The sequence below is a fragment of the Nycticebus coucang genome, chromosome 11 (genome assembly GCF_027406575.1).
Source record: "Nycticebus coucang isolate mNycCou1 chromosome 11, mNycCou1.pri, whole genome shotgun sequence".
NCBI lineage: Eukaryota > Metazoa > Chordata > Mammalia > Primates > Lorisidae > Nycticebus > Nycticebus coucang.
Window position 1 is genome coordinate 68,160,942 of NC_069790.1, and position 16,984 is coordinate 68,177,925.

Consider the following 16,984-nt stretch of genomic DNA (forward strand, 5'->3'; position numbering starts at 1 on the left):
AGAGAGGTTTTAAGTTAGGGTGCTTGAGTAAATAGCTGCTTAAAGAGATTATTAAAGGATATAACTAGGGAAACACAAGTTATGTGGTAATTTGGGGGGCTAGCCAAAATCACTGGGATACTACTGAATGGTTGCTCTGGCACTTACATGCAGCCCAGGTTTAAGAATGATGCACAAAAAAGGTGAGGGCTGAGTAAGGGGGAAAGGAAGAGAATGCTATCAGTTTGAAAAAATAAAAGGGTTTTTACTCTGGAGGCTGGTGTAAGGTCAAAGAATATTTATAATGTTGCAAATAATCACAAGGAGGAGTGGGATAAAGACGAGAAGCAGTTGCACTGGCAGACCAGCTGTGTGGCATGGCCTTGGTGCATGGTGCTGAAGGGCTGTGGCCTTGGAGGTCATGCCTCTGTAACACAGGAACCACGAGATTCAGTGTTGCAAAGGCACAAGGACATCAGGCATACTGGGGGATTTAAGATCTGCAAGAACCCCTTGAAATAGTGACTGTGAAGATGGGGAATGATTAAATAGATGTCAGTAGGTGACAGCAACAGGGATGTTTAAAGGATTGCACGGATGGGATGGCATGAGTCTGGGTAAGAATGGATTATGAGCTCAGGAGTTTGAGGTTTCTATGAGCTATGACACCGTGGCACTCTACCTCGAGGGTAACAAAGTGAGACTGTCAAAAAATGGGTTATGATATTATAATTTGGAATTTGCATGGGGAGAAACAATATTAATGTGGTCTCTTGGATTCTAGAGTAAGGGGAATAAAGAGATCTATGATTCGAAAAGACAAAAGGACTTAGGCAGGAAGTGATACCCTCATTGTATTAGTTTTCTATGGCTGGTGTGATTACCACAGACCAGTGACTTAAAGCAAGTAATTTTTTAATCTCATTGTTCTGTGGGTAAAAAGTCCAAAATGAGTCTCATTGTGCTAAAAGTGACATGTCAACAGGACTGTGTTTCTTCAGAAGGCCACAGAAGGAAAATTTACTTCCTATCTTTTCAAGTTTCTGGACAGCACCCTCATCCCATTGCTATGGCTCCATTTCTCCCTCTTCAAAGGCAGCACTCATGGGTCTAATCTTCCTCTCACTGTGTCACTCTAGTCCCTCTACTTTCATCGTCACATCTTGTACCTTTTAAGTACTCATGTAAATATATTGAGCCCACCTCAATAAATCAGGGTAGTCTTCCCACCTCAAGATCCTTAACTCGAGCCCATCTGCAAAGTCCCTTTGCCAAGTAAGGTAATATATTCACAGGTTATAAGAATGATAACAAGGATAATTTTGAGGCTTTATTATTCTGCCTATTATGGAAACTATGACTCAATTCAGGCGAAAGGTTTTAGAAGCATGTTGCACATTGAGTATGATGTTAGATTTATTTGCTGCAAAATAAAGATTTCAGAATACAAGGTGGAAAGGTTTGAGAGGAGCAGCAAAATTGGGTCAGAAACCTGGTTTAGTAGTCATATGATCTCTGATAGAAATGATCTTTCTGAACTAGTTCATGCAATAATCCTTTCAATATTATACTTGTTATCAACAAAGATAGTTAGAATGAGTTTTTCTTAGTATGTTCATGTAAGAGGCAAACTCCAGGTTCAGTTGGCCTAATCATAGACTTCTTTTTTTTTAGCAATATCACAAAGCATTGGTTTAGTATATGTGGAAGATCAAGTTCTTATTCTACTATCATTTGTTTAGCTTTTCTAAGCTGTCAGTTAAATATGCTTTAGGCTATGATTGCACATAATGTGTTTATATAAAATTTAAGGTCACTCACATTTGTCACAGGCAACTGAATAGTTGTGATGACATTATTAATAGCTGTATCAAGAATTGAGGCTAGGTTCAAAACAATTTACAGTAAAGTGTATGATTATAGCTATACTTGGAATTTTAAGTCTCTCATGAAAAGTGTCATCCCTTTATTAGCTTCTCCTATCAAATGTTACTTTACTAAAATCATAATAGCTCCTGCTATAAAACAGGTCAACATATTGACATAACTTTGCTTTTTACCGTATTACAGCTTTTGAAAGACATACATTATTCTACTCCTATGGAAAGAAATGACATGTTCTGTTTAATAAAGAGAAATATAAGGATTTCTGTGCTATGTAACAACATTGTAATGAGGTAATTTAAAATACTCATCTAACAGCCATCCAAGTTTGGGGACAAGGTCAAACAATACCTGTGAAAGTGGGAATTACAGAATTTCTTCAAAGTAACTATTATATTTGTTACAAATATCATAGTCTTCAAACTTCGGAAGTATCACAATTGGCAATCTAATCTGATATTGTCTAGCATTTTTGCATTATTTGACTCCTAGAATATTACTAACCATATGTCATCCTGTAGGAATGAAATGAACTCAGGCATCCTCAAACTTTTTAAACAGGGGGCCAGTTCACTGTGCCTCAGACCGTTGGAAGGCTGGACTATAGTTATAAAAAAAAAAAAAAATCTATGAACAAATTCCTATGCACTCTGCACATACCTTATTTTGAAGTAAAAAAACAAAATGGAAACAAATACAATCGCATTGCCTCATGTGGGCCGCGGCAGCAGTTTAAGGACCCCTGCAAGACTAAAGACTTGGACTTTTCTTCTCTTCATACATAAAGAGAATGGTACTTATTTAAAGCAGTGATGCTCCAATAGTTTGTCTTTTTAAAAAATCATTAGTGGGCTGAAAAATTAGGAACTAGAGAACACATACATCTTCAAAATTAAAATGATATGGCTATTTTTAAAGTTTGCAAAATGCAGATTTTTAATGGTGATACAAATGCAGACCAGAAACGGTTCACTTGTTATTTTAAAAGGATTGATGGTTAAAACTAGGGCAACGAGTAATCAAATAAATGTGAGATAGGTATTTGAAGTCTTCTGGAGAAAAGTGAGAAGGCTCATTCAAGGTGCATCTGAGCTTTGACCGGAGGCATAGATCTGAAAACGCATGCGTCTTCAACGTTCAAGGCTCATCATGTTCTCTCAATGTCAGATCTGAAGTTTTATAGAAGAGTAAGTCTTTCTCCAGCTTACATAGATTTACATACTGCATAGAATTGTGCCTCATAGACAGCTACAAATTTCAGGATGATTCCGGTTTCCACTTAATTGCTTTCAAAATGGCAAGGTTACAGATTTCTTGGCAAATACAGTTTCCTGTTGACTCAATCACTTCTTGTTGAAAGTTGAACACGCTGATATGTCAGATACTTGATATCACAGACGCATGCTGAAATTCATAAGTCAGTGATAGCCTTGGGAGCCTACCTTATGTTTTCTACTTATGAAAACCTGTGACTTTTCCAAGAAATTCTGTCTTCCTTTATCATCCAATTCTGCAGTTGTAAAAATTCTGGGATTCTCTTGATCTTAGAATTCTTTTAGTTTGTATTTTCTGTTTGTTTCACCCACATGACTGCTTAAATGGATATATTTTGCTTCCTTGAATAAGCAATGCAACTTGTTTTGCTCTTGTCATTTCAATTTAAGTGTTTAAGGTGAGTAACCTCATCAGTTACTAGACATCAGTTACTAGACTAGATTATATCTCTAGTAACTGACCTCATCAGTTACTAGACAAAGTAAAAAATGGAGTTAAAATATAGAATGTCTTGATTTAAGAAGCTCATTTTCTCCTTATTAGCTTTCTGTGACTTTGCCATTGACTGTAGTAGCCTAATGATATGATTTGTATAGCATGTCTATTATCCACATTTTACAAAGTAGCACGACTAGGGGGGCAAACAGATTTTACATTCACACACTTGGTCACTGCTTCCTACTCCTCCATGTAATGCTTAGGTCTCCTTTACAAATTTAGGTGAAACTCCTTCAGTATGAATATGAGCTGGGAACAGCTAATTATTTTTCATTTGCACAAAATTTTCTTGTCATGTCATTGCAAATTTTCATCTATGAGAAACAAATATTTCTCAAGTAATTTACCGTCATTTATGCATTCTCCTGATTCATGTATCATAGCTAAATAAACTTTGTGGCTTAAATGTCAAGTTAGCCACACGTCTGGGCCAGGAGGCCACATTTGTTCTATAGGGTATGTTTCACATAAAGGAATGAGATGGGAGAATAATAGTGGTCGAGTAAGGTTAGCATTTATTGGAAAGTATTTGAAAGGACTGGATTAGATAGGGATTTTAAAATATCATAGAAAGGAAAGTGTGCTAAATATGAACAGTAAGACAAAGACATACCAGATGATGTGGAATAAATGAGGTGAGTAGTAAAGTCAAGGTCAAACTTGAAAGATGTGCACTCAACTCTCAGAAGTTACCTAGGACTTTAGGACTGTTGCACGTTCACGATTAACAGATGGGCAATTTTTCCCATAGATGGGCAAAACTAGCCAAGTTCCATTATCCATTAGGTTTTTGCCTACAAAATTTTATTTATTTATTTATTTATTAATTTTCTCACTTTATTTTATTTCTCTGTTTCTCTTTTTTTCTTTTTGAATACATCATTTTTTTTTATTAAATCATAGCTGTGTACATTAATGTGATCATGGGGCACCATACACTGGTTTTATAGACCTTTTGACACATTTTCATCACACTGGTTAGCATAGCCTTCCTGGCATGTTTTTCTTAGTTATTGTGTTAAGATATTTACATTCTACATTTACTAAGTTTCACATATACCCTTGTAAGATGCACCGCAGGTGTAATCCCCTCCCTTTGCCCATCCTCCCTCCTCCCTCCCCTCCCTTTCCCCTTTCCCCCATTCTTAGGTTTTAACTGGGTTATAGCTTTCATGTGAAAGCCATAAATTAGTTTCATAGTAGGGCTGAGTACATTGGATACTTTTTCTTCCATTCTTGAGATACTTTACTTAGAAGAATATGTTCCAGCTCCATCCACGTAAACAGGAAAGAGGTAAAGTCTCCATCTTTCTTTAAGGCTGCATAATATCCCATGGTGTAAATATACCACAATTTATTAATCCATTCGTGGATCGATGGGCACTTGGGTTTTTTCCATGATTTAGCAATTATGAACAGGGCTGCAATAAACATTCTGGTACAAATATCTTTGTATGATGTGATTTTTGGTCTTCTGGGTATATACCTAGTAGAGGAATTATAGGATTGAATGGCAGATCTATTTTTAGATCTCTAAGTGTTCTCCAAACATCTTTACAAAAGGAATGTATTAATTTGCACTCCACCAGCAGTGTAGAAGTGTTCCCTTTTCTCCACATCCACGCCAACATCTCTGGTCTTGGGATTTTGTGATATAGGCTAATCTTACTAGAGTTAGATGATATCTCAAAGTAGTTTTGATTTGCATTTCTCTGATGATTAAAGATGGTGAGCATTTTTTCATATGTCTGTAGGCCGCGCACTTGTCTTCTTCAGAGAAGTTTCTCTTCAAATCCCTTGCCCAGCCTGCAATGGGATCACTTGTTCTTTTCTTGCTTATTTAATCTTTGACAAGCCAATTAAAAACATTCAGTGGGGAAAAGATTCCCTATTTAACAAATGGTGCTGGGTGAACTGGCTGGTAACCTGTAGAAGACTGAAATTGGACCCACACCTTTCACCATTAACTAAGATAGACTCTCAGTGGATTAAAGATTTAAACTTAAGACATGAAACTATAAAAATACTAGAAGAGAGTGCAGGGAAAACCCTTGAAGAAAACAGTCTGGGTGAGTATTTTATGAGGAGGACCCCCTGGGCAATTGAAGCAGCTTCAAAAATACACTACTGGCACCTGATCAAACTAAAAAGCTTCTACACAGCCAGGAACACAGTAAGTAAAGCAAGCAGACAGCCCTCAGAATGGGAGAAGATATTTGCAGGTTATGTCTCCGACAAAGGTTTAATAACCAGAATCCACAGAGAACTCAAACGTATAAGCCAGTAGTGTTTTTTTTGAAGCTGCTTCAATAGCCTGGGGGATCTTCCTCATAAAATACTCACCCAAACCGATTTCTTCAAGGGTTTTCCCTGCACTGTCTTCTAGTATTTTTATTGTTTCATGACTTAAGTTTAAATCTGTAATCCATTGAGAGTCTATCTTAGTTAATGGTGGGTGAAAGGTGTGGGTCCAGTTTCAGTCTTCTGCAGGTTGCCAGCCAGTTCACCCAGCACCATTTGTTAAATAGGGAATCTTTTCCCCACTGAATGTTTTTAATTGGCTTGTCAAGGATCAAATAACGGTAAGTAGCTGGATTCGTCTCTTGGTTCTCTATTCTGTTCCATGCTGTTTTGATCACTATCGATTTATAGTATAGCCTGAGGTCTGGTAGCATGATTCCTCCTGCCTTGTTTTTATTTCTGAGTAATGCCTTGGCTATTCAAGGTTTTTTCTGATTCCTTATAAAATGAAGTATTATTTTTTCAAGATCTTTAAAGTATGACAGTGGAGCTTTAATAGGGATTGCATTAAAATTATATATTGCTTTGGGTAGTATGGACATTTTAACAATGTTGATTCTTCCTAGCAATGAGCATGGTATGTTTTTCCATTTGTTAACATTTTCAGCTATTTCTTTTCTTAGAGTTTCATAGTTCTCTTTATAGAGATCTTTCACGTCCTTTGTTGGATAAACTCCCAAATATTTCATCTTCTTTGGCACTACTGTGAATGGAATGGAGTCCTCAACAATATTTTCAGCTTGACTATTGTTGGTATATAAAGAGGATACCAATTTATGAATGTTGATTTTGTAACCTGAGACGCTGCTGTATTCCTTGATCACTTCTAAGAGTTTTGTACTAGAATCCCTGGCGTTTTCCAGATATACAATCATATCATCTGCAAAGAGTGAAAGTTTGATCTCTCTGACCCTCTATGGATACCTTGATCGCCTTTTCTTCCCTAATTGTGGTGTCTAAAACTTCCATTACAATGTTGAGAAGCAATGGAGACAATGGGCAGCCTTGTCTGGTTCCTGATCTGAGTGGAAATGATTCAATATGATATTGGCTGTGGGTTTGCTGTAGATGGCCTCTATCAGTTTAAGAAATGTCCCTTCTATACCAATTTTCTTAAGTGTTCTGATCATAAAGGGATGCTGGATATTATCAAAAGCTTTTTCTGCATCAGTTGAGAGAATCATATGGTCTTTGTTTTTTAATTTGTTTATGTGCTGAATTATACTTATATAATGTGCTGGTTCAATATACGTATATATATCCCTTGAGACCCTGGGATAAAACCTACTTGGTCATGATGTATAATTTGTTTGATGTGTTGCTGGATGCTGTTTGTTAGGATCTTGTTTAATATTTTGGCGTCTATATTCATTAGTGATATTGGTCTATAATTTTATTTTTTTGTTGGGTCTTTTCCTGGTTTGGGGATCAGCGTGATGTTTGCTTCATAGAATGTGTTGGGTAGACTTACTTCTTTTTCTATATTTTGGAACAGGTTGAGTAATATGGGTACTAATTCCTCTTTCAAGGTTTGGTAGAATTCTGACGTGAAGACATCTGGTCCTGGGCTTTCTTTTTAGGGAGGTTTTGTATGGTTGATGCTTTTTCAGAACTTGATATGGGCCTGTTCAACATTTCCACTTGATTCTGGCTAAGTCTTGGAAGGTGACGTGCTTCCAAGTGTTGGTCAATTTCCTTCAAATTTTAATATTTCTGAGAATAAAGTTTCTTGTAATATTCATTAAGGTTTTTTTAAATTTCTGAGGAGTCTGTTGTTATTTCGTCTTTGTCATTTCTGATTGATGAGATTAGAGATTTTTCTCTTTTTTTCCTGGTTAGGTTAGCCAAAGGTTTATCTATTTTATTGACCTTTTTAAAAAACCAACTTTTTGATTTATTGATCTGTTGTATAATTCTTTTGTTTTCAATTTCATTTAATTCTGCTCTGATTTTGGTTATTTCTTTTCTTAAACTGGGTTTGGGGTTGGAATGTTCTTTCTTTTCCAGTTGCTTGAGATGTCCCAGCAAGTTGTTAATTTCCTCTCTTTCCGTTCTCTTGAGGAAGGCTTGCAGTGTTATAAATTTCCCTCTTAGGACTGCCTTTGCGGTATCCCAGAGGTTCTGGTAATTCATGTCTTCATTGTTGTTTTGTTCCAAAAACTTGCCAGTTTCCTTCTTGACCTCATCTCTGACCCAGCTATCATTCAGCATAAGGTCATTTAACTTCCATGTTTTTGTATGAGTATGCAGATTCCTGTTGTTACTGAGCTCAACTTTTATTCCATGGTGGTCCGAGAAGATGCAAGGAATAATTTCTATTCCTTTAAATTTACTGAGGTTAGACTTGTGACCTAAGATGTGATTGATTTTGGAGTATGTTCCATAGGCTGATGAGAAGTATATGTATTCAGTTTTCTTGGGATGAAATGTTCTGTAGATGTCTGCTAAATCCAAGTGTTAGATGGTTAGGTTTAAATCTAAAATTTCTTTGCTCAGCTTCTTGTTGGAGGATTGATCCAACACTGCCAAAGGAGTGTTGAAATCTCCAACTGTTATGGAGCTGGAGGAAATCGAGTTGCTCATGTCTGTTTGAGTTTCTCTTATAAATTGAGGTGCATTCTTGTTGGGTGCATAGATACTAATAATTGAAATCTCATCATATTGAGTATTACCCTTAACAAATATGAAGTGACCATTCTTGTCCTTCGTTACTTTTGTTGGTTTAAAGCCTGTTGTATCTGCAAATAAAATTGTAACACATGCTTTTTCTGATTACCATTTGCCTGCAATTTAGATGACCATCCGTTCACCCAGAGTCTATATTTGTCTTTTAAGGAAAGATGTGACTCTTGTATGCAGCAAATATCTGGCCTGATTTTTTGTATCCAGTCAGCTAACCTGTGCCTCTTTAGAGGACAGTTAAGCTGTTCACATAAATGGTGAATATTGATAAGTCTGGTAAAATTTGGGGTATCAAGTTTTTCAAAAGTCCAGTAGATATTTTTAATCCTTTCGCCACTGTGGAAGTTGGAGTTTGATCAAGAGTTTCTGAGTGAGTTTACTTTTGTGGTAAAGGATTGGGCTGGTCATTATATGTCAGAGAATATCCTGAAGAGCTGGTTTGGTTATGGCAAATTTCTTCAACATATGAATATCATTAAAGTATTTAATTTCTCCATCATTAATAAAACCCAGTTTAGCTGGATACAGAATCCAGGGTTGAAAGTTATTTTGCTTTAGGAGATTAAAAGTCAGCGAACACCCTCTTCTGGCTTGAAAAGTTTAAGCAGAGAGATCTGCAGTCATTCTAATATTCTTCCCTTTGAAGGTAATGGTTTTCTTACGTCTGGCTGCTTTCAGAATTTTCTCCTTCATATTAACTTTAGTAATGTTAATTATGATATGCCTGGAGGATGTCTTATTGGGATTGAGTTGTGCTGGGGTTCTGAAACTGTCTTCTATCTGAATTTCAGAATCTCTTGGCATGTCTGGAAAATTCTCTTTCATAATTTCATGGAGAAGGGCCTCTGTGCCTAGCGAGGCCACTTAGTCACTTTCAGAGATTCCAAGGAGGCGGATATTAGCCTTCTTCCAATTATCCCAGAGCTCTCTGAGAGAATGATCCATTTTTGCTCTCCATTTCTCTTCCTCTTTGAGAGTTTGGGAGCGTTCAAAGGCTTTGTCTTCAATGTCAGAAATCTTATCTTCTGCTTGCTCCACTCTGTTACTGAGGGATTCTACTGTATATTTCAGATCTTTGAGGGCTATAAATTCTTCCTTCTGAGCGTCAAAATCTTTGGTGTTTTGTCTTTAAATTCATTAAATTTTTGAGATAACTTTTGAATTTCTCCTTTAATTTCTAATTCCAACTTTTGAATTGCTGCTTGAATTTCTAATTCCAAATTTTCCTCCATTTTAGTAATGTTGTTTGCAATCCAAATTCTGAATTCGATTTCTGACATCTCAGTCAGCTGTTTACGAATGGGATCTTCAGTTACATCTGCCATATCTTTTCGGGGGTTGAGAGGGTGGTTGATCTATTCTGGTTATTCATGTTACCAGAGTTTTTTCACTGATTCCGCTCCATAATTGTTTTATATCATTTGATTTTTCCCCTGGAGCTTTGTCGATGACCCGTACAGTGCTATGGCCTGAGAAACTAGGGACCTGTTTGATATGGTGGGGCTAAGTAATTCTGTCTTGTTTTCAGCTGGTCTCTGTTTAACCCTGGTGAAACAGTTACTCTGGGTTGAAGTCTCAGCTGTGGAGAAATACCAGCAATTAAGTCACCCTGCCCCCACAGGCAACAATTGGAAAAGGAAAATCAAACCTTCCTACAACCATACACCCAGGGCACCACCTGAATTGTCCTCGGGTGATTGGCTCAGTTCAAAAGGTCCAAATCAATTGTCTCAGTCAGCACCTGTCTCAGGTGGGAGAGTTTAAAAGGTCTCTGTCAACTGGATCACAGGGGTCTGGTGATTACCCTGATATGGCTTGTTCCAGTGCTCTATGGAGTCAGGAGGACCCACCCAGCAAATAGATCAGTCTGGGAAGGTTGATGCCTCCTTCCTCACCTCTGTCACACCCAGTCACTGATAGTCCCACAGGGCTTTGACCCAGTTGCCTGTAGTGAATAGATACTCTAGGGGGTTGTACTTGCCTGAATCACAAGGAAATCTATTTCTGCTCAGCCAGGCTGCTGCACTCTGCCTCTATCTAGCAGGGGGAGGTGAGGCCTGACAACCTCGGGCCCTTGATGGAGGCTGGGGGGTGTTCACTCAGTTCTAGCCCCACCCCTGATTGATGTTACTGACAGAACAGAACAACTTTGCAGGAATTTGTTTCTGTCCCTGCTAAATTCCCCTGCAGAAGAGAAGCTGTTTTGTGTTCCCAGAGCCTGAGCCTCAGGCCCTGTCTTTGCTCCTGCAGGTTTGTATTTGGTTACCTGTCAGTTCTAGCCACCTGTCTTCCTTTGTCTGTAGGCTGACAATCCCCTGAGAGCCGGGTGCATCTTAGGCTAAGTAAAGTGGTCCTCTGGGTCAGCCCCGCTCTGGGAACTTACCAGCTCGGTGTGGCATTTCTAGTCCCCCAGGCCGGTACTGCCTCAGGCAAACCCTTTACTCACGGGGCCTGCGTTTCCGTCCCAGATCTGCTCTGTGGTGGTTGCCACCTGAATAGATCCCTGGCCTCCTGTGGTTGCCAAAGGGGACGGGGGTGTGGTTTTGGAATATCTGGGAGTGAGCCCCATTGTTGCTAAAAGACGGCTGCTGCTTTGCGCCTTGGGGCACCGCTGCTCCGGTATGGTTTACTCTCAGCTGACCGTCCTCTCCTCACTCCCATGCCCCAGAGTCAGCACTGACCAGCTGCAGTTTAGGAACTGTCCACACCCCTCGAGAAATCACCCAAGTATCTGGACTCCTAGGGGACAGGCCTCCAGACCTCAGAGTGAGACTGGAGGGGAGTGCTGGGAACTCAGAGTTGCAGGTAGAGAATATATACAGTTTTATACAGTTTTATGCCTGGCAGGAGAACGCTGTGGCACCCTAGCAGGGGAGGTAGGTACAGTTTTTAGAGAGTCTCTTCAGTGGAGTGTAGTGGGAGGACCCTTGAACTCTGCTCGTTTGTTTGTTGGGCACTCCAAGCCATTCTCATGGGGGAGGGGACTGCCGTCCACTTGGTGATGGATTTTGTACCTTGTTTGTATCCTTGGGTTCATAGCTCGCCTCAGCAGGGTTGATGTGCATTCTTCAACCTTCTCTCTTGGTGCAGCTCAAATCCACTAGGTTACTTGCTAAATTTCTGTCCTTTAACTCTCCTTCTGGACGGGAGCCTCTGTGGAAAGCTGGCTTCAGTCAGCCATCTTGTCTCCGCCCACCTCTACAAAATTTTAGATAGTGATTTTTATTGTTGTTTTTCTAAAGTACTTTTACTTAATTTATAGCATACTTGATGGAGATTAATATTTCTAATGAGAATTTTTAAATCTGAAACCTACATATGGTTATGTGCTTGAAATAAAAGCCAATAAAATAGTTTGTGGAAATATTTGAAGCCAGATATTAAAATTAAAAGTGTGCATATTTATGCATATATATGGCAGTGATTACACATCATTCTCTAAATTATTCAACCTTGATGTTTATGCAAAGAATAAGTAATAATTTAAATGATTGAAAATAAATAAATAAATAAATTTTCCAAATTATGGACAGCAAATTTTATTCTTTCCTAAACTATTCAAAGAAATCATTGATGGCATTTCTGGAATAAAAACTCACTTCTGTTTTTAACATTTAATCTCTTAGTAATCTTTTTCCAGCAAATTTCAATTCCTTTGGACTATTTAACTGATACATCTTAGAATAATTAATACTGTCTGATCAAATGATAGAAATTGTTAATTTCCTTTATTTCAATACCTATACACTTTTGGAGATGGAAAGAACTCACATGGATCTGTAAAACCCATATTATTGATATAACTCAGATTGTTTCCAAATAAATTGATGTTATTTGTGCCCTTTTAAAAATACGTGTTTCTGAACAATCAGCTTAGTACGTTTTATCTGAGAAATTAAATTATTATTAAAGGTGGCACATTCACAATGGTTTTCTGATTTTCTTTCAAGGATCCTCTGTTTCACCTGGACTCACACAGATCTGAGCGAGGAAGGGGAAGATGTCCTTTTGACCCCAGTTCCTCCTTCATCTCCACTTTAATTGGTAATTATTGTGGCTGCAAACATCAGGTGGTAATCATTATGATTTTGAAGCTTATTTTTCAACTGCAGTTACATTGTTTCACTATTTCTTTAAATATCCTGCCTTCGCCTATCTATTTACTAGCACGGGAGGCAATGATATTCTATCTCAAGCCATGCTAACTTGAACAATTTGATTCTAAAATAAGTTCAGATGCTATGAAGTATGTGTGTCCCATTCTGAAAAAACTAATTGTCACTTAATACCCGATTAAGGAATTTTGTATGGTGCTATTTACTGCTTACAAAATGCCAGAGCAATGAAGCTGTTTTAATATACATTAATTCTTCATGTTTAAAATACATTGTGACTTTAGAGAACTTTCAATCTTTTTGATAAATTTCACTATTACCAGAATTGAGCAGAAAAAGGTGTCTCTGTTGAGAATTCCAAATTTATTTAGATGGTTATTCCACAATGTAAACCAGAAAGGTTAACCAGCTCAAACTATCACTAAATGTACATATTGAAGTAATAGAATAGGTTGACAATGTCTGATCTAGATTTAAATTTGATTGAATTTAACTATGAGTTATCTAGGAACCTTACTTAAGACACAATGGGGCATTTTGTCTTTTATATTATTTGTGATTGAAAATGACAAACTTGTCAAAGCATTCTAGCCCTGTCATAGCACAGACAGATGGATGAATTCCTAATGTTGAAGACAGCAATCCCCAACACCTATCCTGGATGTTAATAGAAATGGTTTTTCCTCAGTGGTGAGTCTGATATAGGTAGTACACAGAGAGGGGTGTTTCTATGTTACATTTACAATGTTTAGAGTTATATGCCAATATTAGCATATGTCATCTTTTCAGAAAATGAGAAAATATAAGACAGATTTCATAGTCTAAATAAACTCTTAAATCTTAAAACTCACAACTGAAGTTTCGAATGTTACGCTTGATTTAGAATCAATACAGAAGCGACTGTGATTTTGATGAGCTTTGCCTTCTACTCCCTGGACTCCCCCATCCCATTCTAGTACTCAAGTCCAAAAAGTAAAGCATTTAAAAATATGTAGAAAAATGTTCATGTTAGCTCTAATTAATAGGAAAAGTTTGGCTGCATAATTAGACAAGACTATAAAACAAGAATTTCACATAATTGTGGTATTTTAAAAATAAATCATTCATAGACTTGAAGGTAAAATGTTTAAAAAACAATTTTGAAGAAAATTATTTGGAAATCATTTGTGTGCACATAGATGCATGCTCTCAGTATGTCTGTGTGTGGAAAAGAGACTTTAAATATGAGAATGGAATTGCCTAAGTTAAGCTTAGAGGAAATCAAAACCTTAGTAATGACACTTTTGATGAATTTCAAATCCATAAATGCTAGAAATTCTAAGGAAATTGAGAGCATATGAATTAAAACTCATACATTTGTTAGACTTATACAACCTGTTTCTAAAGTCTTTAGTGATTTTGGCTACTTCATATATTTAAGATTTTAATATGCCCGGAGACAGACTTTTTCTTTTATATCATATCTTGCACAGAACAGGCCAGTAAACTGAATGAAATACTCATTGAGGTTCTTAAACACAAAAAAAATAAACTTGGGACTATTTTTCATAAGAACATAAAGTCAGAAGTTAAAAATTACACCATCTACAAAGCCTATGTAGTGAAATTCTAAGGGATATTAGAAAATTAATTCTTTTTAACATCTCATTTACATGGTTAAACTTAATTTCTATAGCCACTGTGACATTCAGCACTCTGCTTCCCTGGAGCTTGTTTATGCATAAATCCAGGAATTTAAAACTGAAACTTTTAAGAGGGGAAATATTACTGAAGGGACATTTCCAAGTGAGTTTCACTGAACTTGCAAATCAAATCACATTACACTGAAATGTGAAGTGCTTCCCATCTGGGTGGCTTGTTTCGCTTATTCAGAAGAGAAATCAAATCAAAGAGCCCTCCAAGCTAAACAGGAAAGTTATAGAATAATCCCTCCAAAGAAGGGAAATAAAAATATAATTCTTTGCATTTATCCACTCGCTTTCATCCCAAAGTACCTTGGAGAGATCATTTAGTCACTGTGGAAGTGTGGCAGCCACTGGATGGAAACCTGATAACCTATAGAGCCAGAAACTTTCAAAGCGGGGAAGTGAAAATAATTCCCCCAAATGAAAAAGCAGCAGGAATGTCAGCTGGAAAAACGGAGCTACCTGAGTTGGAATTTGGCAAGCTTGAGGCAGCTTACTGACAGAAAAAGAATGTGTGTGTATTAGCGTGGCATTTTATGACCACACAAGCTGTCTCAGATGGGTTAAGACTCTAACAAAGATAGCTATCTTTAGACCATTGCTGCTTCTGTGTGTTTTTGTTAATGTCATACACATTTAATGCTTCCTCACATGAAGACAAATCGATAGATAAAACCTGAAAGTTAGTTGCAATACTTAAAACGACAGGCCTCAAAGGAATAAAACAGATTGTACAAATAGGAGAACTTCCTATATAATGTCTTAACTTTAGATGTAGTTTTAATTCAGTTACCTTAAATTCAGTTCACTTAAGGTCATGTGGAGAAAAAGACTCGAAAGTTTGAATAAATATTAACAATTATTTGATAGGGGGAAGGTAAGTTAATAGGCATTTTTAAATTAAATTTATAATCTAATTTAGAGTAAGTTAATAACTGATGACTCAATGTGAAAAAGCATTTAAAGAAGCTTCTTATTAAGCTATGTTCTATATGTTCAGAAACCAATCAAAATGAAGTCATATTAATAAGCTTTGTTTTGAAAAGCCACTCGGAAATGCCTGCCCCTTTGCGGTAACATATCTTGGTGGCATATAAATTCATGCCTCGGATAGACTATTTCTGCATATTTAGCCACGTTTTCCCCCAGTATGATAATTAATACTGTAATAAAGTGGTTTAAGTATGGGGCATGGTGGCTCATACCTGTAATCCTAGCACTTTGAGAGGCCGAGGTGGGTGGACCACCTGAGGCCTAGAGTTCAAGACCAGCCTGAGCAATAAAGCAAGACCCTGCTAAAGGATAAATTAGCCAGGTATGGTGGCATAGCCCTGTGGGCCCAGCTACTTGGGATGTGAGGCAAGAGGATTACTTAAACCCAGGAGTTTGAGGCTTGCAGTGAGCCTTGATGATGCCACTCCAGACTGGTCAACAGAGCCAGACCTTCTCAAAATAAAACATTAAATTTTTTACGAGTGTTTTTGTAAAGTTATGGTCTGAAGACTACAAAGCATTACACCCTGGTTTTAAGAATACCTAGTTCAAACAGTGAATTTTTCAGGAGAACAAATTGTTGCATTGCTTCCCTGTCTTCCAAATGATCCAAGATACCTACTACTTATTTTGTCAAAAATTAAGATTAGTGACAGTCCAAATCAAAATCCAGGAAGTATATTATTGCATATGTCAATTTGGCCAGAATGAAAATATTTATTGTCTCCTGTTTGATATAACATTATCATTCTCATTCAATGGAATATCTTTAGTAACTTTAAATTCCCTGATACTTTCTCCTTTCAAAGCATTTGTCATTCCCCCTCCCCCACTGTATTTTGGCCCGTAGTTGTGTTACCAGTTTCTGATGTACTTTCATCCTGCCCGGCCTGACTGAGATCTAAGATGCACGTTGCCAGTGCTTGGGAGGAAAAAAACAAAAAGTCCCTCTGATCTGTCATGTCTCCTTTGACGCTTTGCTTTGAAAGTGCTAACTTTGTTGAGATAATTCAGGGATATTTTAAGCAAATGACCACTAGTAAGATATTTTATACTCCATAAAATTTTCTGTCTACACGTTTGTCCTGGTACGTTTTTTAGTGTTACAATTAAAACTGCGAAGTTTACAGCCACTAAAATCATCTCCCTGAACTTTCTTTTCTTAATAAGACCTTTGTGAATATATATCCTCATTACATATGCTGGAAGTTAAAAGGCAGTGTTGACTGAATGAAAGAGTTGAAATACAAACAGGGAAAATTTAAGTGATTAATACAAGTTCTTAATAACATTAGAGCATTTTTAAATATATGTTTCCTTTTAATTAACTATGTTAATATTCAGGGAATATAAATGGCATAAAGATTAGAAGAGTAAATAAAACCTAAATGCAGTTAGAATACACGTGTATGTCTTTATAATTGCAAATGGTATGTATGTCTCCACATACATAACAAGTGAATGTGCAGACTGACTTTGTGAATTCACCCCAGCTGTATACAAACCTAGACTTCAAGGTCTTCCCTCACTACATTCCCGTCCCTAAAGAATATCTACAATTTCTTGTCCAAT

At 37.2% G+C, this 16,984-nt stretch overlaps 1 protein-coding gene across 1 annotated transcript in view; it reads left to right on the forward strand.

Moving 5' to 3' along the window:
* SEMA3E (semaphorin 3E) overlaps nt 1-16,984 on the forward strand; it is a 282,406-nt gene that overhangs the window by 208,042 nt on the left and 57,380 nt on the right. The window contains exon 5 of the mRNA XM_053553842.1: nt 12,570-12,663. Coding sequence (XP_053409817.1) covers nt 12,570-12,663 — 94 coding nt within the window. The remainder of the gene's footprint in view (nt 1-12,569; nt 12,664-16,984) is intronic.